General features: G+C 34.0%; 1 protein-coding gene across 6 annotated transcripts in view; it reads left to right on the forward strand.

The window, feature by feature from the left end:
* CLIP1 (CAP-Gly domain containing linker protein 1) overlaps nucleotides 1–25,245 on the forward strand; it is a 159,202-nt gene that overhangs the window by 124,461 nt on the left and 9,496 nt on the right. For all 6 annotated transcript variants that reach the window (XM_051972720.1, XM_051972715.1, XM_051972716.1 and 3 more), the window contains 2 exons: nucleotides 6,745–6,865; nucleotides 22,716–22,768. In XM_051972720.1, coding sequence (XP_051828680.1) covers nucleotides 6,745–6,865; nucleotides 22,716–22,768 — 174 coding nt within the window. The remainder of the gene's footprint in view (nucleotides 1–6,744; nucleotides 6,866–22,715; nucleotides 22,769–25,245) is intronic.

Raw genomic sequence — 25,245 nt, forward strand, 5'->3', positions numbered from 1 at the left:
GGTAATCTATCTACTGTACCATCTAGCTGTCTCAGGTGACTTGATTTTAATAGAATGGATGGTATATGGGATAGATCATGAGAAGTAATAAGTATTTCAAATTAGTTCTCTGCTATTCAAATTTCAAAGCAGACATGTTTTGCTTATTTTTATTGCTGTTGGTTCCTCCTAACTCACATTGTTCAAAATGCTAGGAATAGTATGATTAGAAATTTGAATTTCGCTGGCAATGAGATGAAAAAAGAGTCCTTTTCAGTTTGATAGACTCCATTTACAATAGTGACACTAAGAATTTGAAGCATGAGCTAATAGAACAGGAAGATGAGACTCAAAAGATGACAAAATTAGCACTTCCAAATGAACAGTCTTAATCTTTACAACTGATTTTGTTTCAAAACTAGGGTAAAATTAGTGCTACTCCCCCTTCTTGTGAATGATGAGTTTAGTTACTATACGTTCTTGTGATTTTTCTAGAATCATTCTGGTACCTGGGATCTATTTAAAAGTTAGAATCTCTATAAATTGAGTTATTAATGTTTGCCATTGGAGTTTCTCTCTCTCTTGAGTTTAGTGGTACTATTTACATCTGCAGATCAAATTTGAGAAATCCTTTCTTCAACTTACATTGTCTTCCAAAAGACAAAGGAAGAATTATAAACCTGTTTTATTTATCAGTTGCTTCTATCATATTGAGACTCATTTACAGCAAAATCAAAAAATAGTGATCCTACTACTTGCTGAAATTAGATTTTTATATGGAAAAATCCCGTACTACTACAGTTGCATTTATAGTGGTATGGGTCCCATTGGTTTTATGGAAAACAATAATACTTAGGAATTTTTTAGCAACACAAATAATTGGATCAGTAAAATGAGATGTTTTAACCCTTTTTTGTTATTGTTGAAATGCCAAGTTAACTTGTTAGTTCCGGAAATTGGAAAGGAAGCAATTGAACAGTAAGACAAAATTGCCCAGTCTCCTTCCCACTGAGTCACACCATTTAGCTATCTCTGCCTCTGTACTGAATGGAATCAGAGAATATCATCTAATTTTGAGTCATTGATGACTCTTCTACTCAAAAGTTGATGGAGATCAAGAATATTTAATAGAATAACTTTTTAACCTAACAGTCTTTACTCATTCCTCTGCATCTTCTGATTTCTCATGCTATTTTTTTTTAACATCTCTTAAATCTATTGGATAATGAAAGACATGATTGTTTTTAATACCTTGAATGATTCTATTAAATTAAAAAGTTTACTATCATAACTTTGCCCTTCAGAAGAAAAACAATTTGATTATAAATATTTTATTCTAACAGTTTTATTAATGAGAGTGATTCTTCTGGATGGCTTTACTTCTGGTTGGACATTTTTTAGAGAACAGTAGCTCAAATAAAGAGGGATTAGACCATATGCCACACAAATCATTTTGTTATGATTAATCCTTTCTAAACTTCTTATGACTTCAGGGTAACATCTGACTTGTGTTCCGAATTTTTTTCTCCCTTTATCCTCTTCCCACCCCTAGACAACAAGTAATCCAATTTATGTTACATACATGCAGATCTTCTATACATATTTCCACAATTATGCTGCACATGGAAAATCAGATCAAAAGAGGAAAAAATGAGAAAAAAAAACACAAGCAAGGGAACAACAATAAAGGTGAAAATACTAAGTTGTGATCCAACTTAGTCCCCACAGTTCTTTCTCTAGGTGCACATGGCGTTCTCTATTGTAAGACTATTGGAATTGGCCCTAGGTTTTTTAAGGTTTCAGCTTATTCTGTGCAGAAATAAAGGATCATAAATGTCAAGACAAGCTAGAAGGAATTGTAGATATCATCTAAATAATTTTGCTCTTACCATAAAAGGTATCATAAAATACCAAGAGGGTATTAATCAGAATTACATTGGATTTGCGGTCTGAAGACGTGAGTGAGGATACAAGAAAAGACAGTAGACAGATTCTGCTTTCAAGAAGCTCACAGTCTAGCGGGTCAGCAGGCAAACGAGATGTGGCAGCAGAGAGAAAATGCTAGCAGTAAGTGAGATTGGGAGGATTTTATTACAGAACGTGGGCCTTGATTTAAAACTTGGATGCACCTGGCAGGTGAAAATGGAGAGAATGGTGTGTGGAAGGGGTGGAGGCGGCCAGTGCACCTGCTCAGAGCAGGAAGCCACATGCTTGGTGTGAGAGAGAGGAATGAGGCTTTGGTCACTGACCCACCCGTACTCGGAGGGCTGCAAGTGCAGCAAGCAGCCAGGGTGTGAAGGGCCCTAAAAAGTCTGAGTGGCTTTTTTATGTAATGAGGAAATTGATAGGAGGTTCTATGCAGGATTTGAACTTGGGTCTTCCTGACTTGAGGCTCATTATTGTACCATTTAGCTGCCTAAGAAAGATAATAAGGTCAGTTTGCACTTGTTGAATTAGATACTTATAAGATTATAAGAAATCAACTTCAAGATGTCCAAGAATTAGTTTCTCTGAGAAGTGATGTCAATTAAAGCTTATGGCCTTGACTTTGGGAAAGAAAATGGGAACTGGATAAAAGCATGTACCTTATTCCAGTGATTTAATTTGGAACTATCATAATTGTCATCATTATTTTCTATTTTGATGTGATTTTGACCTTTACATTAACTTGTTCATCATTTTGTTTTAGAACAATTGACTTGTACATTAACTAGACTTGAGGCAAACAGCTGATTCAGAATTGACTCGCATCACTTAGTTATTGTCGAGATAAAGTTAGTTCCTTTTTTTGGTGATTGTTGTTAGCTGCTTGCTTTATTTCTTGAAGAAAATATTCATAACATATAGTTGTAAATGTCTCTTCCAAACCTTTCCATCCTTTCCTAAACCTCCATGGCTCCCTCTCCTTTTATACTCTCAGCTGACAACTTTTCCTATGTTACTGAAAAATTTAAGCCATTTGCCAAGAACTGTTTCTTTCACCTCATTATCTATGTTCCCATCATGCTCATTGTTTGTTCTCCTACCATGATGAACCAGGTTGATTAAAATTTTATGAAGACCTGGAGACTCATATCATCATTATGACAAAAGAGGACAAGCTTATAATTTTGGTGACTTTAATCCTGGAGTAGGCTTAGACTACGACATAGCAGGGAGTCCTTGGGAAGAATGGCATTAGGAATGGCATTGGAAACGGCAGCAGCTTTGGTCATGTACTAGTACAGACTTGTGTGAAGACTTGCCCCAGGGCAAAAAGACTGCCAGAAAAATTAATCACTAGATTAGAGCACTTCTAATTAGAGACTATTAAAGAAAGCCAAAATCTCTTGTTCAGAACATAAGAGGAAGAAGAGATTTTTCGTTCTGTTTTGAGAATGAAGAATGTTTTCCTTCCTAGTGAAATTTGAGAGTGTTTTCGCATGTACAGTAAGCTAGCTGGATATCTTTTGACATGATTGTGATATATTTAGCATAGATAGCACATGGGCTGGTGTCCACCAACAGGACAATAAGATAGTGTACTCCATGAGGGCAGACCTGTTTTGAAATCCTGAGCAATTTCATACACCAGATGCTGGAAGTGTTTTTAAATCCAAAGTTCATTGGATTTCTGGCAAATCTGATTTCTCAGAAAACGATTGAACTTAGCCTATAAGGAAGAGGCTTCTTGAGCTCTCTCAGTGAGGGAACAGCTTTCCTATCAAATGACTTCCTAGGCACTTTATTACTGGTGGATTCATGAGCAGTTTGCCTGTGTTTCTGACACCTTCTCTGGCCTTCTCTTTTGGCTTAGGTCTGGAGGTAGAGAGCGGGGATCCTGTTGCCAGAAGGGCTGTAGACCTCTCTGTGGTTTCCTCTCCCTCCTGATCCTTCTGGACCCCTTTATCCCTTCTGATACTGGTGCTCCCTTCCTTTTGTGTGCTCCTTTTTTTTGCTATGCAGGCTCTACCTCTGGATCATGTTCACTTCATGGGGGTCCCCAGAATTCGACCCTTTCGTTCTCCTCCTCCTCTGTACTGTTTGATTTGATGATCTTATCCCCTCTCATGGATTTCATTCACTTCCCTCTGTTGACAGTTCTCAGATCTGTTCTCCAGCCCTGCCCTCTGGTTCTCTTGCATCTCCAACTGCCAGTGAGCTAGCTGTCTGTGACCATATCTCCTGCAGACACGTCTCAGACTCGGCATGTCCAAGATGGGCCTCATGATTTTTATCCTCACATGACCCCCACCTTCCAAACCCCCCTATTGAGAATGCCAGCCTCCTCTGAAATCCCTTAGGTTCACAACCTGAAAGTCATCTGGGACAATTCACACCTCCTCCAGGCCCCCAGTATCCAAAGTTGTCAAGGCCTCTCAGTGCTCCCTCAGCAGCATCTCAAATGTGCCCTTTCCTCACCCTGATCCAGGACTTCTTGTCCCCCACTCCAGCTGTTGCAGAGGCTGCTAAGGGGTCTGCCCGAGCCAGGTTCAGCGGCTCTACGTCACCTTCAGGATCAGAACCCTCATACCTATACCTGAGCTACGCTTGTCCCTGTCACAGGCATCCTTCCTTCCAGTGACAATGGCCTCCTTTTGGTTCCTTCCTCACAATCCTTGGCCTTGCAGCCGTGGGCACGTTCTCTTGCTGCTCCTCTGGAATGCTTTCCTGCATTTCTTCAAGTTCTAGCTCTGCCTGAGCAGAGCTTCATCTAATAGTCCCCTCTCAGGATAGTTCATCACTTCCAATTTCTTTATTGTGTTGCTAATTCAAAGCTATGGATACCACCTCTCTCTGCCTCCACTCCCCTCTGTAAGATACTCACGTCGACTCCTAGAGAGGGGCAGTGATGTCTCTTATACAGAGTTGGGATTTGTACCCCAGGCCAAGATCTGCCAACACATCTCATGTTAGTCTCATTAAACCATCCTGCATTACATTTCCTTAAACCTTTGTGAGGTCGCCCTAATATATAGATCACTATCAATCGGAGAAATGCAAATTAAGACAGCTCTGAGGTACCACTTCACACCTTTCAGATTGGCTGAGATGAGAGGAAAAGATAATGACGAATATTGGAGGGAATGTGGGAAAACTGAAACAATAGTGCCTTGGTGGAGCAGTTTGGAACTGTGCCTAAAGAGCTATCAAAATGTGCATACCTTTTGTTTCAGCAGTCTTGGATTTGTATTCTCAAGAGATCATAAAGGAGGGAAAAGGACCCACATGTGCAGAAATGTTTGTGGGAGCCCATTTTGTAGTGGCAAGTAACTGGAAATTGATTGGATGCCCATCAATTGGAGAATGGCTATGGTATAGGAAGTTAACAGAGTATTAATGTCCTATAAGAAATGATCATCAGAATGATTTCAGAGAACTGATGCTAAATGAAGTGAGCAGAACCAAGAGAACATTGTACAGAGCAACAAGATTATGAAATGATCAATTGTAATGAATTTGGCTCTTTTCAATGGTAAGGTTATTCAGTAAAGTGCCAATAGATCTGAGATGAAAAAAACGATTCCCATCCAGAGAGAACTATGGAGACTGAGTGTGAATCAAAAGATAGTCTTTTCACCTTATTTATTTGTTGGTTTTTTTCCTCATTTTTTTCATTCACCTTTTAATCTGGTTTTTCTTGTGCACCATGACAAATATGGAAATATGTGTAGAAGGATTGCATATGTTTAACCTATATTGGATTGCTTGCTGTGTAGGAAAAGGGGGTAGAAAGGAGGGAGGGAAAAAAATTGGAACACAAGATTTTGCAAAGGTAAATGGTGAAAACTATTTTCCCATGTGATTAGTGAAATAAAAATAGAGAAAATCAGAGAACAAGAGAAATCAGTATATCACCTATAGCCAGCTGAGATTAAAATTAGACATGTTGATAATCATTATGGAAGCACACCAAGATTCAGGATTTATCCATGTATTATAACTTACTAAATGGAAATTAACAAGTATATGTTTATCTCCAACTCATAGTTACATCAAAATCTTCTGCAGTATTAAAGTAATTCTAGTGATAGTATGGCAAATGTACTGTAACTAAATACCTTAGCTAGTAATTAAAACAATTGGTTTTTACATTGAATTTAATAGATGTTAGTTGTACATGTTCCACATAGTATTTTCCTTTTTATTTGCTGCTTTTAATGAAAAATCAGTTCTGAAAAAGGAAATCATTCTCATTTGAGAGAGAAAAAGAAAGGCCTTATGTAATTAGAAAACTGCTTTCTCTCTCTCTCTAGGGCATTTTGCCTCTGGTTGTCCTAAAAATATATTCTGATACACGTCATCGCTCAGCTTCATCAGATACTAGCAAATTGAACCATCATATTTTTCTTCTTGCCAAGAGAAACAGGTTACAAGGTTGGACAGTTTTGCAAATGCTCAGGAAATGACATGTTAAATTACTCTATCAATGTGAAATGTATTTGTACATTTAAAGAACAAACCTATTCCTACAGACAGTAGCTCTCATGACCATTCTTCTTTTTTTCCTGAGGTTAATTCATGAGTGAGGGTAGTGTGGGAGGTGTGTATGCACTCAGCCAGCTAAAGGGTGATGGTCTTAGAGATGACAACCGTCCTTTGCCAGGTTAAAATTGTCTAGTCTAGTCTGCTTGGGGACATAGGTGCTTTCTAGTTATAAATTCCCATTAGGCACGTGACCCGGAGAAAAAATTTTTCTGCCTCAGGCTGGGAAGCTGCTTCTCTCCCACCATTTTTCTTGCCTGTCTTGTTTCTATGGTAACCTTGCACTCCCTGTCCTTGCAGAGAAGCCTTGAAGCAGGCAGCGGCTTGGAAGTCCCAACAGCTTTCAGCGTTGCAAGAGGAGAACCTGAAACTTGCTGAGGAGCTGGGAAGAAGCAGAGAGGAGGTCACAAGTCATCAGAAGGTAAGGGATGCCCAGACCTTGGCCTGGTAATGTTTCCCAGGCATCCTGGTCCATTTCTTGGAGGGCAGGAGGTGCTCAATCATTTGGAGCAGAGCTGTAAGGGGTTGCACTGTTACACTTTAGCTATAAAATGTCTCACCTTGTTTTTAGGCAATTTTGTTTGGGCTCTATATTAGGGGTAGCTCAGAATTCCTGGTAAGTAAAAAACCCCTGGGGTCTTATAAATAACTTGGAAATGAGACTTTCCTTGAAAGAAGCTCTTTCTTTATAAGCCTGGAGGGGAAAAGGTTCTTTCTGATTCAACTTGTATTTATATATTTACCTATTAGAAAAATTAATCTAAATAGTGTATAGTTTGGGGATTAATAGACATTTTTACTTTTTAATGAAATAATTCCTTTTATTGGCTATAATTTACAGATGATACTGTAAGTGTTCTGATATTACATATAATTGATGGAATGAGCTACAGGCAAACAAACTCTGGCTCATTTGCCTATATGACTTAATCCAAAAGGTTTCTGACATAGCTAATAGGACTGATTAATACAATTTTTTTATCAAATGTTTTATGTTTCAACTGTACATAGTAATTTGTAAATAGCAATTACCTGGGTTTTATTCTAGATGATTCTATACTTCAGTCACAATGCTAAATGGTCAAATTTAACTGCATAATAGCAACTTAAGAATCATTTTCAAATTGAATTTGAAATTGCTGTTATCAGTATTGGCATTATTATTTCCAGTATGTTTTGCATTCATTTTCTTTATAGTATAAATTTTAGATCACAGAATCATCGTTTAAAATGACAAAAGCCCTGGGCAACTTGTTTAGTCATTTTGGAAACTACATCAGCTATCCACTACCCTATGTGTTAGTTGTGTAAAATCAGGTTTTGTTATGTTTCTTTTTAGATTTTATAAGTCAAAAACTTTAGTGCAGCTTTCCCCATTTCTTAGATTCATAGCACTGTGCCATATCCTATCAGGACTCAGATATATTTTTTCACCCACAAGTCTTATTAGAATAAATTTTCTCACCCCCACTCCACCAACTACTGGCATTACTGTCCTAGAGTATTCTTGTGAATGAAATTAAGATTCTTCTTTCATTCATATTGTCAGAGCTTGTTTGAATTTGAATAGGGTTTAGATATGTTCTTTTGGCATTGCTTGGGTAGTTGATGATCTCCTTGGGAAAATGGAAACTTTGGGGGCAAATCAGTTTTTTTCAAGGCAAGCGTAGCATTTTACAAGTACAGTCTAGAATCAGATCTGTCACATCTTTAAGAGAAGCAATTTGAATGTATTTGCAGCCATCCACATTTCTTTTAAAACCTTTTCTCTCAGAACATAAAAGACAGCATTCTTGAAGAAATAAGATCTCAGCATGTAAATGGCCTCTAGTTTTAATTTTGTCATTGCTAGATAATTGAGTAAAAAGCTAGTAGTCCGACATATTGCTTGAGAGCTTTAGACAATTTAGCAAGGATTTAAAGAAATGATTTGAAGGGTCCTTTAGAAGGTAACACTGAAGACAAACTGAGTAATAATGAAGTCTTCCTCAGACCAGTGAGGAGTGTTTAGAAGGCACTGAATACAAGATAACCTTATGTCTTTTTTTTGACTCCACAAGAAGATCTAAAATGTAATTGCTTTCTATCCAGGTCCCTCATTTTCTTTTTTTCAGTACCTTCTGCATCAGTATGACATATGTTGGTCACTGTCTCTCCAGCCAAGTGTTGTACATCACCTGTATTAGGCAGATGGTGTTTAATTCAAGAAAAGATTTTCACTGGTGACAATAGAAAATATGTAAAATTAAGTCTCTTCATTCCAGGATACAGAGCAGCAAAGGTGAGGATAAAGGACAGAAAAAGCCTTGTTCTTGTCTTCACTAATCCCTGTTAATGATATATGTATTCCTCTGGTCAGATTACTGTGTAAAATGAAGAGAAATTTCCTCTATCTTGTCCATATTACAGAATTGTTGTGCAAATAAAATTCACCGATATTTAAAAAACAGCAGCAACTAATTTCACTACAAAAACTGTATAAATTATTACGTAAGCTGATGCTTTTTTCTACTTTATATTTTTATGTTGTTAGGAGCAACCAAGGTTTCCTACTCTAATTTTGTATCTTTTTCTTTGAAATGCTAGATACTCAACATATATTAAGTGACCCTACATAAATGTAAAATATTGCATTTTAATTTTTTACCATTTGAGCAAATTTCCAGTCAGGTATCTGACTTTCCAGTTTTAGTTGCCACTAAGCAATGGTAGTAAGGAAATAATAATTAACTCCTTTGACATAAAGGAATTGCATTCTGCTCTTGACCTTAGTTTCAGAACACATTATTCCCTTTCCCCATGTCACCTCTTTAAAAGATAGTACAAAAGGGAATGAGAAATACAGAATGTTGAGACTTATTTCACTCTGGAGAAGAATATGGAAGCTAACATTTTTTCTTAAATTTTCTACCTATTCTTGGTTGCATTAAGCATTCCCTGGGAAGGAAGGGGAGATACTAGGAACAAAAGATGTTAAATCATGGAAAGAGTAATTTGATTTATTTATAATTATTATAAAAAAGAAGGTGCACAAGATAGAATAGCTAAGTCTGTTACCTGTTCTTTTGGCCACAGAAGCATTCTTCCAACTGAAGGAATATTCTAAAAAATAATTTCTTGTTCCTACTTTCTCAAATAAGATATGTCATTTTTAATGTGAGAAAGGAATTTTTCTCCCCTTGATCACTGCTTTCCTAGGACCAAGAAATATCTCTTAATGCAAGAATATGTTTAATACAGTAGTACTTCTTTTTATATGGTACCTAAAAGGTATTCTGTATAAGTGAATTTTTGAAGTAACTGAAGATGTGGACACTTAACCTTAACCATTTTGATGAAAATCTTTCTAGAAGGAGTTTTTCCTTGTTCTGCTACAGAGATTTACTGAACATAATACAATTTTTTGTTCATCTTAAGGATCATCATCATGATCATTACTATTTTTTGGAATGTCAGAAAACCAAGCTTGTTGCAATTGTTATATTGAGTGAGATTTTATATGAGGGCCTGAGTGTCTGCTGTAGAATAGAGTATCTCAGTTTTGTTATAATGTATTTTGGCATCTCAGAAATCATTTTTGTTTTCAAAATAACAGCCTTAATTAAGGTTAGTGAAAAGTAAAATAACTTTATTGTGGATTCCATGCAGTGTAGTTAAAGTGTAGCTAAAGACCAATGAGATTATCCTCTATCCTGGGGGGTGGGGAGACCTCTGGCAAAAAGGCTGTATAAGACCAGGGACTGTTTGGTCTGGTTCTGCCAATGCAACCACAGGCAGCAACAACCTTCTGCTGCTTGAGTTCTTTAAATGGATAATTTTGCATGATCCTTGCATAAAAGTATTCCCCACCTCTAGTCTTTACCAAGGTTACAACAAAAAGTCATAATGTGAATTAACTAATAGGGTTATTCACAATTTGGTAGAATTTTGAGGGTTTGGGGTTTTTCTGACTCATTGTAAGCTTCAAAATATGAACTATCTTGTTTAGGCAATCATTCTGATTTTCAATTTGTATTAAATGAGCTAAAGTTTGTTTGTGGAATGAAGGATACATTAGAAAGCTCCTGGCTTATGTTTGGTCATCAGTTTTTTGGGATCATCTGTCTAAAACACATCTCCTTTAGAATCTAGAACTGTCATTTCAGTGGAGCCATAAATAATACCCTATTTATAATTAGCCAACTTCTTAGACATGCATGTGAAGTGAGAAGAATTTATTTTTATCTCCCTAAAAATCAAATCAGATCAACCAACATGTAGTTATAGCCCTACTATGGAGGTAATCCTGATTCTTTCAGACAAGTAAAAAAGTAAAAATTTTCACAATTCTACAAGCCTGGAAAGGCTACAATTATCAATTTCATTATTCAAGATACATCTATTTTTTGAGGACCAAACCTATTTAATTTAGAGAGGCTTGTCACCAAACTGTCCACTAGATGACAAGATTTTCAGCTGTAACAATTCTTTAAGACTGCTAAGACAGAATAAGGTTGTGCCCTGGGTCTATTGAGGAAGTGCTCGTAATTGCAAAATCACAAATCATAGAAATACTGAATTATGGTGTAGTGGTAGCATCAATTGCTTAGAAAGTGGCATGTTTTAGTAACCTGTTTGCTTATTTATTTCATCCCTTCTCACCTTTCTCAAGCTTGTTCAAAAATTAAATTTGGGATTTAGATGTAGGATAATTTTTGAGCTGCTTTAGGTCTTTTTATATCTATTTATAACCCTCCAAACAAACTCCATAATCCACCCATTTCCTTTAATTTTTGAGAGAATCAGAAGAAAGTTTATTTTGGATATTAGTGTTGTCTGTCATGGAAGTGGCTGATTCTAGGGGCATTGTCTTTAATGTGTAACACTAATAATCATAATAAAATTTAGGGAGTCTCTTCCCCTTACTCTCCAGTAGATTGTTAGAAATGAGATATGCTACTGTGCCACAATATTTTCTCCATTAACATCTTTACTCACAAATTTTAGAGCATATTATATTGTACCAGCTTTTGAAAGAATTCTTAATCATGCATTTGGCTTTTTTAGCCACAGTGCTGTCTGCTGTGGATAACATCATCCTATTACTGCTATCAAATAAAGAAGACTCTGTGTGATTTATTTATAATACATTATAACCAAGAAGTTTTTATTTCAGATGTTATGAAGTAAAACTCTTTGGTAACCAAACTGAATTCTTTTCTTAGTTTTAGCAAGTTCTTTGCTGTAAAGTACAGTCACTGCATCTTTCTTTTCTCTCTACCTTCTACTTCCTCCATCTAAAGATTGGGGTGAAAGAAATCATGTAGTCTGTTTTTGTGTGGGAGGTGAGACTAGAAATACTTAGACACAGGGTATGTGCTGTGTGCTATCAGAATGGAACAGCTATTTTTTACTTCAAAATACTTGCTTAAAGATGTGATTAAAATGATATAAAATGTATTTTGTCCTTTTTTGGTTGGGGAATCAGGATTGGGGATTTGGGTCAAGGATTGAGGTGAAGTGAAAGGTTTATTTAGCCAATTTTAATATAGAATGAGGTAGATACATGTTCCCTACTTTCTTAAGTCTTCCTTTAGTAATGACTTCCTATTAATTCACACCCATAGAGAGGGTGTCACTTTGTATATAATATACATTATATATAGTTATAATGTATAAGAGAAGTCCTTGTTCACTTATTTTAGACTTACGTAAGCCTTCAGAGAAAGTAATGAATCTTTAAGGAAATAAAATACTTTTACACATTCTTCATGAAAAAGTGGACTATAAAATTTGTCATTCAAACACAGGACTCAATAGAAACATAAAAAAGTAAACATAAATGAGAAATCATAAGGGACTTAATGAAGCTTAAATTGTTTAGATTTTTACATGGAGAAATGATATATGTAACTCCTAAGAATTTTACCATCACCAGGATCTTTCAAGCAATCTTAATTAGACACGACTAGGGTATGATTCTGTTATATTTAGATAATCTGAAAAGAAGAATGGAAGGGTGGAGAAGAGAAATGTGCTGGAAGAAGGGCAAATAAGAGGAAGAATGGTGGGAATTATTTCATATAAATGAGATATACAAAGAAGGGTTTCTATATATAAGGGGACAGTGGATGTGAATAGGTAACATTTGAACCTCATTCACGTCTGAATTCATTTAAGGAGGAAAGAATACACATATATACATAGTTGGATACAGAAAAATCATCTCATCTACCAGAGAAATAGAAGGGAACAACCTTGGGAGACAAGGGAAAAGGGAAAAAGAAATATAAGAAAATAGGATAGAGGAGAATACAGTCCTAAATGTAAATATGAATAGAATGAACTCACCCATGACATGGAAAGAGGTTAGCAGAATGTATTAGAAACCAGAATTCAAAAAGGGCTAAACTGGAGAAGGAAGATTATAGACCAGTTTCCCTAATGAATATTGATGCAAAACTCTTAAAATATTAGCAAAGAGATTACAGTAACTTATGATTAGGATAACACATGATGACCAAGTTTTATACCAGGAATGATGGGTTAGTTCAATATTAGGAAAACTGTTGGTGTAATTCACCATATCATAACCAATCTAATAGAAATCATATGATTATCTCAGTAGATGCAGAAAAAACATTTGATAAAATACAATACCTGTTTCTAATAAAAACACTAGAGAATATAGGAATAAATGGAGTTTTACTTAAAATGATAAATATTTTAATATAAACATTAAAAACATCAGCAAGCATTATGTGTAATGGGAATATAAGCTAGAAGTATTCCCAGTAAGATCAGGAGTTAAACAAAGTTGCCCATTATCACCACTGTTCAATGTTGTATACAAGAAATATTAGCTTTAGCAATAAGAAAAGAAAAAGAAATTGAAGTAACTAAAATAGGTAATGAGGATACAAAACTATCATTCTTTGCAGGTTTAGAGACTCCTAGAAAATCAACTAAAAAATTACTAGAAATAATGAACAACTTTAGCAAAGTTGCAGAAATCAGAATCCAACAACATATTGTTTTATAAGATGTGCTCTTGAAAAAGAAAGATACACAGAGATATTAAGGAGCTTGAACAGAATATATTATGCTTCAGCTGAAATTTAAAAAGTGAGGATAGCAATCTTGATCTCACACAAAATGAAAGCAAAAATTGACATCCTCCTCTCTCAAAAAACCAAAACAAAACACATAGAAACTACATTTTGCTAAAATACCACAGGCAATGAATGTGCAATACAGAATACATATGCACCAAATGACATAGCATCTAAATTATTTTTTTTTTTAAGTCACAGTGATACCAACTACTTTATTGGGTTATTTTAAGGACTATTATTTTTTTTTAAAGCTTTTTTGTTTTCAAAACATTTGCACCTTTGCAAAACCTTGTGTTCAAATTTTTTCTCCCTTCCCCCAATCTCCTCCTTTAGACAGCAAGTAATCCAATATATGTTATATATAACATGTGCATATTTTCACAATTATGCTGCATAAGAAAAAGCAGATCAAAAAGCGAAAAAAATGAGAAAGAAAATAAGATGCAAGAAACAGCAGTAACAAAAAAGTGAAAATACTATATTGTCATCCACACTCAGTTCCCACAGTCCTGTCTCTGGGTGTAGATTGCTCTTTCCATCACAAGACCATTGGAATTGGCCTGAATCACCACATAGTTGAAAAGAACCATGTCTATCAGAATTGATCATATAATCTTGTTGCTGTGTACAATGTTCTCTCGGTTCTACTTGCCTCACTTATTCATGTAAGTCTCTCCAGGCTTCTCTGAAATCATCCTACTGGTCATTTCTTACAGAACAATAATATTCCATAAACATTCATGTACTCTAACTTATTCAGCCATTCCCCAGCTGATGGGTATCCACTCGGTTTCCAGCTCCTTACCACTATAAAAAGGGCTACAAACATTGGGTCCTTTTTCCCTTTTTGATGATCTCTTTGGCATATAGACCCAGTAAAATCACCGCTGGATCAAAGGATAGCATTTAAATCCCTTTTTTTTTTTTTTCTTCCTGAAGAAATTAGGGTTAAATGACTTGCCTATGGTCACACAGCTAGTGTGTTAAGTGTCTGAGGCTCAGATTTGAACTCAGATCATCCTGACTTCAGGGCTGGTGCTCTATCTACTGTACCACCTAGCTGTCCCAGCAACTAAATTCTTAAAGGAAAAGTTAAACAAGTTATAGGAAGAATCAACAAATTGGGTGTGTAACATAGTTAAACTGATAAAATGAAGAGCTATTTGAAAAATAAAATAGATAAGCCATTGGCTGGTGTGTTTTGTTTTGTTTTTTTGAAAAAGAAAAGAAGAAAAAAATTATTAGTATCAAAAAGGTGAATCCACACACAATGAAGAGAAAATAAGAGCAATTAGGAAGAATTATTTTGCCCAACTATATCCCAAAGAAATGGACAATCTAAATAAAATAGATAAATATTTACAAAAATAAAAATGCCCAGATTAACCAAATAATTAATAGAATGTTTAGATAATTCTCTTATCAGGAATTATCAGGAAAAATATTGAAAAAAGTTGTAAATGAAGCCCCAATACAAAATCCTCCAGAACCAGAAGAATTTACAAGTCACTTCATACCAAATATTTAAAGAACATTTCATTCCAATACTAAATAAATAATTGGAAAATAAAATAGAAGGGGGAGGATTCTAGAAAGATGGTGGAGTAGGTCAGAAAATTCCAGGCTCTCCAAATTACCCCACACTAAAAAAAAAAGCTAGAACATTATCCCAAAGTGAATATATAGCCACAGAAGTAAATAAAGTCAGGGTATTGCAGTTATCTTCCTCAGACAATTTGAAAGGATATCAGGAAAGATCCTGCTTCCTGGGAAGAGGTTCTGATTGTGTGAATTATAAATACCTCCCCAGTGATTCAATAAATGACAAATTATTGGGGCAAACCGGATTAGGGAGGCAGCCTTGGCCATAGGAACTCTGTCTTCTCCAACACTTTGGGGCTTGAATAGCTGAGTGAGGAAGGAAGCTGTGTTAACCAGACATGGTCCTAAGGCTGTAGCCGAAGGTTAGGAGGAGCGAGCACGCTGAGCAGGATCTTGTTGGCTGGGAATAAGTACTTCCAGGAGAGCTGAGTCCTTGGTTTTAGTTCCAGGGCACAGGGAAAGAAAAGCATTTGATGGACTGAGTGGGAGGGAAGGAGAAGAGATCTTGCTGTGGCTTAGCAATATAGAGGCGTATCTGGGGTTGAGCCTCCAGAAAGAGCTCAGAATATAAGAATCAGAAGGATCTGAGGCCTGGAGCACCATTTCCCACACTCTGGGACTAGAACCCATTACAGTAGTAAGCTGATAAAAATAAAATAAAATAAAAATGAGTAAGCAAAGGAGAAAGAACTCAACTATAAATGATTATTATGAGAATAAAGATGATCTAAGATGATATTCAAAGAGAAACATCAAATGATCATGAGCCCAAAAAGAATTCCTGAAAGAACTTAAAAAGAGCCTCAAAAATCAAATAAGAGATTGTGAGGGGAAATTAGGAGGAAAAAAAAAAGAGCAATCCGAGAAAATTATGAAAAGAAAGTCATCCAATTGGAATGAGAGACCCAAAAATTTACCTCTTTGAAAACTAGAATTGAGCGAGAGGAAGCTAAGGATGCTAAAACACCAAGAAACAATAAAATAAATGGGAAAAATTAGAAGAGAATATGAAAGATCTTATTAGAAAAAGAACTGATTGGAGAATAGAGGAGAAACAATATAAGAATTGTAGGATTACCTGAAAGTTAAAACAAACAAAGAAAAGTCTTGATATAATATTACAAGAAATTAAGGAAAATTGCTCTCAAATTTTAGAATGAAAGTGCAAAGTAGAAGTAAAAAAATTCCACCATTCACCTCCTGAAAGAGATCCTATGTAAGAAAATATACAGAAATGTCATAGCCAAAGCTCTGAGATTAAGAAAATACTACAAGCAACAAGGAAAAAAAAAACAATTTAAATACCACAAAGCTACAATCAGAGTCTCACAATTAGTAAGTTCTAAGTTAAAAGAATGTAGTTCTTAGAACATAATATTCAAAGAGGAAAAGAACTGGTGTTTCAGCCAAAAGTAAAATTAACCCAGCAAAATTGAGCATATTCCTGAAAGCGGGTGGGGGGGAATTCAATGAACTGGCAGACTTTCAAGTATTTGGGACAAAAAGACCAGAACTTAATAGAAAATTTGACATATAAGATTCAGAAGAAACCCAAAGTAAGCATTAAAAACTAATTATGAGTGACTCAATAAAATCAAATAGTTTACTTCTTATATGTGAAAAAGTTATCAGTATTCTTCAGACTATCATCATTACTTGGGTAGTTTGCAAGGCAGGTTTGAGCTGACCTGAATATGAGGGGTTGATTCTAAAAAACAAAAGTGGTAGAATAAAGTAGAAAGGGGCAGTTATCTCATACAAATGACGCTTGAAAGAATGAGCTGATAGAGGAGAATCAAGTTGGGATAGAGGACTCGTAGTGTTGGAACCTTACTTTCCTTGAAATTGGGTTAAAGAGAATATAACATATACATGGATAAGGATTTAAAATCTTGTATATTTTTAAATAATGAGAGGGTAAAGGGATAGGATAAGGGAGGAACTTTGTTTTTTCCAGGATATGTAGATTAAGAATCAGAGAGTAGGGGGAAAAAAAAAGAATCAGAGGGTAGGGAGAAGAGAAAGGGGTGGGATTCTTAGTGGGTGAGTAGATTAAAATCGGTGGAGAGTGAGGGGAGAAGAGGGACTCACAAAAGTGGGTAGATTATGGAATAGGAAGGCAAGATAATGGTGAGAAGTAAATTAGCCTCAGAAGAAGAAAGTAAACAGAGTAAAAAGTATAAATAAAATGGAGGGAAATACAAAGCTAGTATTATTTTGAATTTGAATGGGATGAATTTATTCATAAAATAGAAGGCAAAATGGAATTGAATTTTAATTTTTTAATAGTATTTTATTTTCTAAATACATGTAAAAGATAATTTTCAACGTTCTTTTTTGTAAGATTTTGTTCCAAATTTTTTCCCTTTTTCCCTTACCTCCTTCCTCCCTAAGACAGCAAGTAATCAGATATATGCTAAATGTGCAGTTCTTTTAAACATATTTTCATATTTGTTACGTTGTACAAGAAACATTAGACCAAAAGGGGAAGAAACCATGAAAAAGAAAAAAGCAAACAAAAAGTGAAAATACTATGCTGCTCCATATTCAATCACCCTCCAATCTCCAACTCTGAATGCATATGGCATTTTCTATGCCAAGTTTATTGGAATTGCTACAAGAAATATTCTTTTTATTAAAGCATTTTATTTTTAAAACAAATGCATATATAAATTTTCAACATTGACTTGGGCAAAACCTTATGTTCCAATTTTTCCCCCCTTTCTCCCACCCCCTTCTCTAGATGCCAAGTAATCCAGTATATATTAAACATCATAAAAATATATGTTAAATCCAATATATGAATACATATTTATATAATTATCTTGCTGCACAAGAAAAAAATCACATCAAAAAAGGAAAGGAAATGAGAAAGAAAATAAAATGCAAACAAAAACAAATAGAGTGAAAATGCTATATTGTGATGCACATTCAGTTCCTACAGTCCTCTCCCTTGAGTGTATATGGCTCTCTTCATCACTGAACAATTGGAACTGATTTGAATCATCTCATTATTGAAAAGAGCCATGAACATTAGAATTGATCAGTGAGTGTATAGTCTTGCTGTTGCCATGTATAATGATCTCCTGGTTCTGTTCACTTCACTCAGCATCAGTTCATGTAGGTCTCTCCAGGCCTCTCTGAAATCATCCTGCTGATTGTTTCTTACAGAACAATAGTATTCCATAACATTCATATACCCCAACTTATTCAGCCATTCTCCAGTTGATAGACATTCACTCAGTAAAAAGTATTCTTGAAGCAGAAAAACATACATAGATGAAATAAAGAGCTAGAATAGAATTTATTATGTTTTAGCTGAAGTAAAAAAAAAAATAAGGTAACAATTCTGATCTCCAATAAAGTTAAAGCTAAAATTTAATTGAAAGAGACAAGCAAGGCTGCACTGTCACCAGTATTATTCGGTATTATTTTAGAAATGCTATCATTAGCAATGAGAAGAAAAAGAAATTGAAATTATCATAATAGGAAGTGAGGTAATAAGCCCTTTTTGTAGATATTTCGAAAATCCTGAAGATTCAATTAAAATATTAGTTGAAACAATAATTTTAGTAAAGTAGTAGGATATACAATAAACTCATCAGCATTTTTATATATCACTAGGAAAACCCTGCAAGAAGATATAACAAGAGATACCCCATTTAAAATAAATGTAAGCTGAGCATATACCTGCTAAAACAGATCCAGGGACATAAATTACAAAAATTCTTTTTACAAATAAAGCCAGATTTAAATGATTGTTCATGGGTAAGTAAAATCAATATAATAATAATGACAGTTTTTTCTAACCTATTAAATGATATCCTAATTAAGTCAATGAAAAATTATTGTAAAGAAAGGGTTAGCACCACTAGACCTCAAACTGTAAAAAGTAGTGGTACTCATTGAAAAATAGATACATTGTAGCAGAGGATTATAGTAATCTTGTGTTTGGCAAATGTAACGATTTAATTTTTTTGAGATAATTCATTATATCAATTTAAAATTTATTGTTTTTTATTTTTATTTAATTTTAAATTTAAAAATTAAAAATTTAAATTTAAAAAATTGTTGGGCAAGCTGGAAAGCAGCTTGGCAGAAATTGGGCATAGACCAATATCTTAAATCACATACTGAGGCAAGGTCAAAATAGATACATGATCTAAATATAAAGGTTAAGATTATAAGACAGAAGAACAGACATTTTCTCAATAAAAAAATCAAAACTATAGACTTGTTTAAAAAAAACCTGCTAAATCATTATTGATTAGAGAAATGCAAACTAAAACAACTTTGAAATATCATCTTACACCTTTCAGATTTGGTTAAAATAATAGTACTTCAAATTGTGGAATGACTGAATAAGTTGACATATGATTGTGCTTGAATTACTATTGTGCTATAAGAAATGATAAACTGGTTGTTCTTAGAAATCATGGACAACTTGCATGAAAAATTGAAAAGGGAAATGAGCAATCACCAACATGACAATGTACATAGGTAATAGAAATATTGTCTTAAGAAGAACTTTTAATCATAAAATAGTTTTATGGTTTTATATTAAATCCTCTATGTTCTGTTGTGTACATAAAAATGTTCTTTTTTTTTCTTTTTTGTACTTAAGTTTAAAACAAATTTAAAAATTTTCGAAAGAAAATACATATGAGGGAGTCATACTACATTCCTTCTATGCAGCAAATAATATTTAAAACAGGGAGAGTCAAAGTAGACCAAATTCCTTAATGAATTGATTAAGAAATGTAAATAAAATAGTAGAAATGAGATTACAGCGATATGTCACAAAAATTACATACATTGTCAGGAGGCAGAATTTATACCAGGAATATGGGTGTCTGGTTCAAATTTAGAAAAGTTATGAGAATAATTGATGATATTAAGAAAAATATATTATTATTTCAATAGATGTAGAGCAATTTTGAGTTTGACAAAATGCAATTTATTTTTTATTAAATTTGTTATTTTTATTTTATTTTAAAATTTTTTCCTATTTTTATATTAAAAAATACTAGAAAGCAGAAAAACAAATGAAACTTTTAAAAATGTAATCAGTATTTACCTAAAAGCAAGAAGAGCAAGCATTTTCTGCAATTATGATAAATTAAAAGCTTTTCAGTAAGATTAAGGATGAAGCAAGGATGTCTATTATCTCTTGTACTATTCATTATCACAAGAGAAATGCTAGCTGTAGCAATAAAAAGAGAAAACATAAATGAAGTATAAGGGTGGGCAATGAGGCAACAAAACTTTGACTTTTTGGAAATGAGATTGTGGTTTCTAGCAGGGCTTCTTGAACTTTTTTTATTTGTGATCTCTTTTTACCCAAGAAATTTTTATGTGAGCCCAGGTTTATAGGTTTATAAAATAGATATACAAATAAAACATTTCCTGATTAAAAAAAAGTCATCATTTCATAACTTCCAGATGCAATTAGGAGACCCTATACATGTTTGAGAATCACAATGTAAGAATCTGGGCATAAGAGAACTATAGAAAGTCAGCAAAAAAAACCAAAAAAATAGTCAAAACAATAAACATCTTCATCATATTCTGCAGGACATAAATTATATGAATCATTAGCATTTCTGCATATTACCAACAAAATTCAGCAGGAAGAGATGGAGAAATTCCATTTAAAATAGATAGTGTAAAATACTTGTAAGTTCTACCTGCCAAGATACACAGGAACAATTATAAAACATTTCACACAAATAAAAACATCTAATTAATTGCTCATAAAGTAAGCTGAGCTAATATAATAAAAGTGACAAACTTGCTTCATCAGGAAGAGGACTGTTTAAACAAACAAACAAACCTGGGAAGCTTTGCAGGAGTAATGCAAAGTGAAGTGAGCAGAACCAAGAGAACCATTATACAGTTTAGCAGCAATTCATTGCTATTAAAGACAGTTGACATGAAAGAATTTAGCAACTGACTAACACAATGACCAGCCACAGTTCCAAAGGACTCAAGATGAAATATACGCTTTCTACCTCCAGTCAGAGAACCAATATTTGCAGAATATGGATGAGAACACATTGTCTTCTTTTTTCCTTACTTTTTTTTTTTAAAGCATGGTAGAACAATAACCTTGTAGAAATTTATTTTGCATGGCATACATATTCATAATGGGTTTTGTTTTTCTTGCCTTCTCAACAAGTGTGGGGAAGAACAAAGGGAGGGAGAGAACTTGGAAGTGAAAAAAAAATTTAAGGCAAAAATGCTATAATGAGAAAAGGTCTGCTTTATCTGCTTTTATAGCACAAACATCTTTATACTGATAAATATATATACATATATATGCCTCTCCAATGTGATGAGGTTATAATAAGGTATATATGGACCTGAAATTTGCTTAGTATTTATGCTTAGTATTCTGATTGACATTGTAAAAAATACTTTTTAAACCTCATCAATAGCAGTGAATAGCTTAAAAATTCAAAAATATTTGAATTCTTGTTCTTTATATTGAAACTTTTTACTCATTTGGAGAAATTTCAGTTTCTCATGTTATTTGTTTTTGTATTATTTCTGGATCTTTAGGAGAAGTCATTTTAAAAAGCCTTTTAAAAAATTCTTCTGTTTCCTATTTAATGCTTGCAAGTTCAGATTGACATGTGTAAAATTTTTGATGGTAGAGCCACAGATGAACTTTTCTTCAAGATAGGAAATCAGTTGGAAGTGGATTTCTTTGACAAAGAGACCTAACTCCGTTTCAATTGATAAATGATAGACAGAAGCAGCTACATCCAAAGAAAGAACACTGGGAAATGAATGTGAATTATTTGCAATTTTGTTTTTTTTTTCCCCCCAGGTTATTTTTACCTTCTGAATCCAATTCTCCTTGTGCAACAAGAGAACTGTTCAGTTCTGCAAACATATATTGTATCTAGGATATACTGCAACATATCTAACATATATAGGACTGCTTGCCATCTAGGGGAGGGGGTGGAAGGAGGGAGGGGAAAAATCGGAACAGAAGCAAGTGCAAGGGATAATGTTGTAAAAAAAATTACCCTGGCATGGATTCTGTCAATATAAAGTTATCATAAAATTAAAATATATAGATAGATAGATAGATAGGAAATCAGTTTAATTTAACTGAACATAATTTATTTAATATATAGTTTTTGGAGATGCTTGTGCAGGTATATATACTAAGTTAAGTAATATTTCGTCCTTTACTTGTGGAGTTTATGATCTATTTAGTTCCTTCATTTTAGGAGTTATGGCATCTGAGGTCCAGGAAGGTAAATAACTAATGTCATGCAGGTAGCAAGTGATAGACCTGAAACTGGACCTCAAATGTCCCAACTGACTGAATCATAAAGGCCCTGGCTACTTCATTCATAAGTAATATCAGTTGATTCCATTTTAGGGAACAACCATATTTATATTTTTAGTTTCTTCAATTTTTCAGAGAAAATTGGTTATTATGTGCCTTTTTTTTTCAGATTTAAAAGTGGAATCTGTGAATATACCATTTGGGATAATTAATTGATCTTTGAACTGCTTATCGTGAAAATTAATCCTTTTGTGGTTTTTCTTTTTTTTTAGCTGGAGGGCGAAAGATCTGTACTCAATAACCAGCTGTTAGAGATGAAAAAGAGGTAAGAATTTTTTAAAAGGAATTTTTCAATATAGTCATTATTGTCAAAATTTTGGGACTTAGTTTTAAAAATAACAACAAAGGAAAATTTCTTATCAACACAATTGCATGATGGTAGTCTGGCATTCCTAAAACCAATATAGTGAAAAGAAAATTAGCTGCAAATATTTTCACTTGGGTAGCATTCAAATTTGAGAGAGAAAACAGTTAAAATGTTGAGATATTCAGTTGTGCTTATCAAGATAATCATACTCTGCAAGATCTCTTCTATATCATATGGGCGCTGTTAAATATGCCTAAAATATTATTTAATTTTCTGTGAAACACCAAAATCTTGTGCAAAACCTGATATTTTGAAAGTTTTTAAAAAGTGGGCATTTTCAGTCATAGCAATAGTAATTGATTGAAAATAAATCATTTTTAAGGTTCCAACTAATTTTCTTTAAAATAGCTTTAATACTGTTAGCTTTCCTAATAAGATTTTAACAATGGCAACCTGGGATTGTTTTCATCATTATTTTGAGTGGCATTGAACTCTGCCCCTAGTAATAGAACCTTTTTAGATGTGTGGTGTTTGTGCATCCTAATGGAATCACTATTTGCTCTTACTGAATGGGCAGCTTGTTTCCATCCAGAAAATTCTGTGCTTAGTTTTGCTTGTCAGATGAATTTGAGCTCTACATGTGCTCAGGGAAACATAAGCTTGGCTATAATTTGCAGTCAGACTGCTGAATGAGAACTATTGTCTAGCCAATAAAATTAGATTTATGTCTTTTTTAAAGATGCACCCTGCTTAATCATGGAATAATCTTCCGTGGTTTTGTGTGTATGTGTGTGTTTTTTTTTTCTTTTAGTTTTGGCTTTTATTGCCAGAGCAAAACTATTTTTCTACTGACATCACCATTTCCCCCTACTAACAAGGCTACCTCTTGTGAGCGTGACAATCTTCTTAGGCATTGCTGTGGAGTGTTTCAGCTCTGTAAACTGCATTGCAAATTATATTAGGTCATTTGGAAGGAGTGTAAACAGAAAATAGAAATTTGGGTCCTAAATTAGGCAGTTTGAGACTTGGGCCCTTCAAGTGGTGTGAAACTAGGTTGATGTAATGAACTAGTAGTGAACTGATTAGGTGAGCTGTCTTATAGCAGGCCATGCATTTAAATCAACCAGAAGTAAACTTTTATCTCTGTAAAAAGCTCTTCTTTTAAACTCTCAGCAGTCTATGAAAAGATAAATAGTGCTTGTTCCTTTACAGTTTTTTGCAAGTGAATTTATAAAGGTGTTCACATAATTTCTAACTGTCTTTGGGTTTTTTAAAAAACATTTGATTTAATATTTTTTCTCCAAATTTCTTATTTAAATGTGACTTTTAAGAGTTAGTCTTATTATTTATCAGTTCTTACTTGCTTGACAAAATGAAATTATCATTCCCTCACTTTTCCCCATCTACACTGCCAGTTTGAGCTGTTGGTGTTTTTAGGAAAATAGAATAACAAATTAGATCACCACTACTATTCCTCCCACCCCACTTGAATGAGCAACTTCTAATTTGGAAATGCTCTATAAACCCAATTCCAGATGTTAGAATTATATATATTTTTTAATCTTCCTAGAATTTTTTTCTTTTGGAAAGTCTCAATGAAAATTTATTTTGACTAATTAATTGTGCCCCTATCAGCTTGCAGTAAGTTAAGTGAATTAACTTCAGCTCTACAATGTGTAACTGCTAAATGAATTCACTTGGTGAGATATTCCAAAATAAGTTTGATACTAAATTTGTATTAAAAAAAAAAAAAAAAAGGCTGAAGAGAGATCTTAAGTCATCCTTTTGCAAATAACTTGAGAAAATATCTTTGTCTTCAGTGGAAAGATTCTGAGAACTCACATTCAAAACCTCCAAATGGGTGGGGGATTTGGGGAAGATTACTTAACCTGGGTCTCAATTTCCCTAGTTATATATAGTCTCTGTCTAAAGTCTTTTTCAGCTCTGACTTCAGCATATTCTTTAGTTAATACTCAAGAAACAAAGCATCTATAAACAATTGAATTTAAAAATTGGTTGGAATAAAAATGCAAACAGTTTTAATCCAGAATAATCAGAAAAAAATCCTTTGCACCAATGGTCATTATGTTGAAATTTCAATGCTACTTTCAGTCTCAAATAAACTATATGAAAAGACATTTTGAAAATCCTGAAAGCCATTATTCATTATCAAAATCGGTTGTTTTAAAGTAAAGAAAATTATTTGGAAATCATACATTTTAGTCATAGTTATATTTTACAAAAATGCTGAGGTGTGCCCATCAAATTGTTCTTTTTAAAATGCTTCAAGTTGTAGTTTTTCTGGTTGGGAAACATGTTAACATTAATAGGAGTGATCATCTTTGTTGGTGATCTTTTTTAATCCCAGTCACAGTGAACAACAATCAGTGTAAAATGAGAGCATATCAAAAATCTGCTCATTTTGTTAGGTGAAA

This window comes from Antechinus flavipes, chromosome 1 (genome assembly GCF_016432865.1).
Source record: "Antechinus flavipes isolate AdamAnt ecotype Samford, QLD, Australia chromosome 1, AdamAnt_v2, whole genome shotgun sequence".
Taxonomy (NCBI): Eukaryota; Metazoa; Chordata; class Mammalia; order Dasyuromorphia; family Dasyuridae; genus Antechinus; species Antechinus flavipes.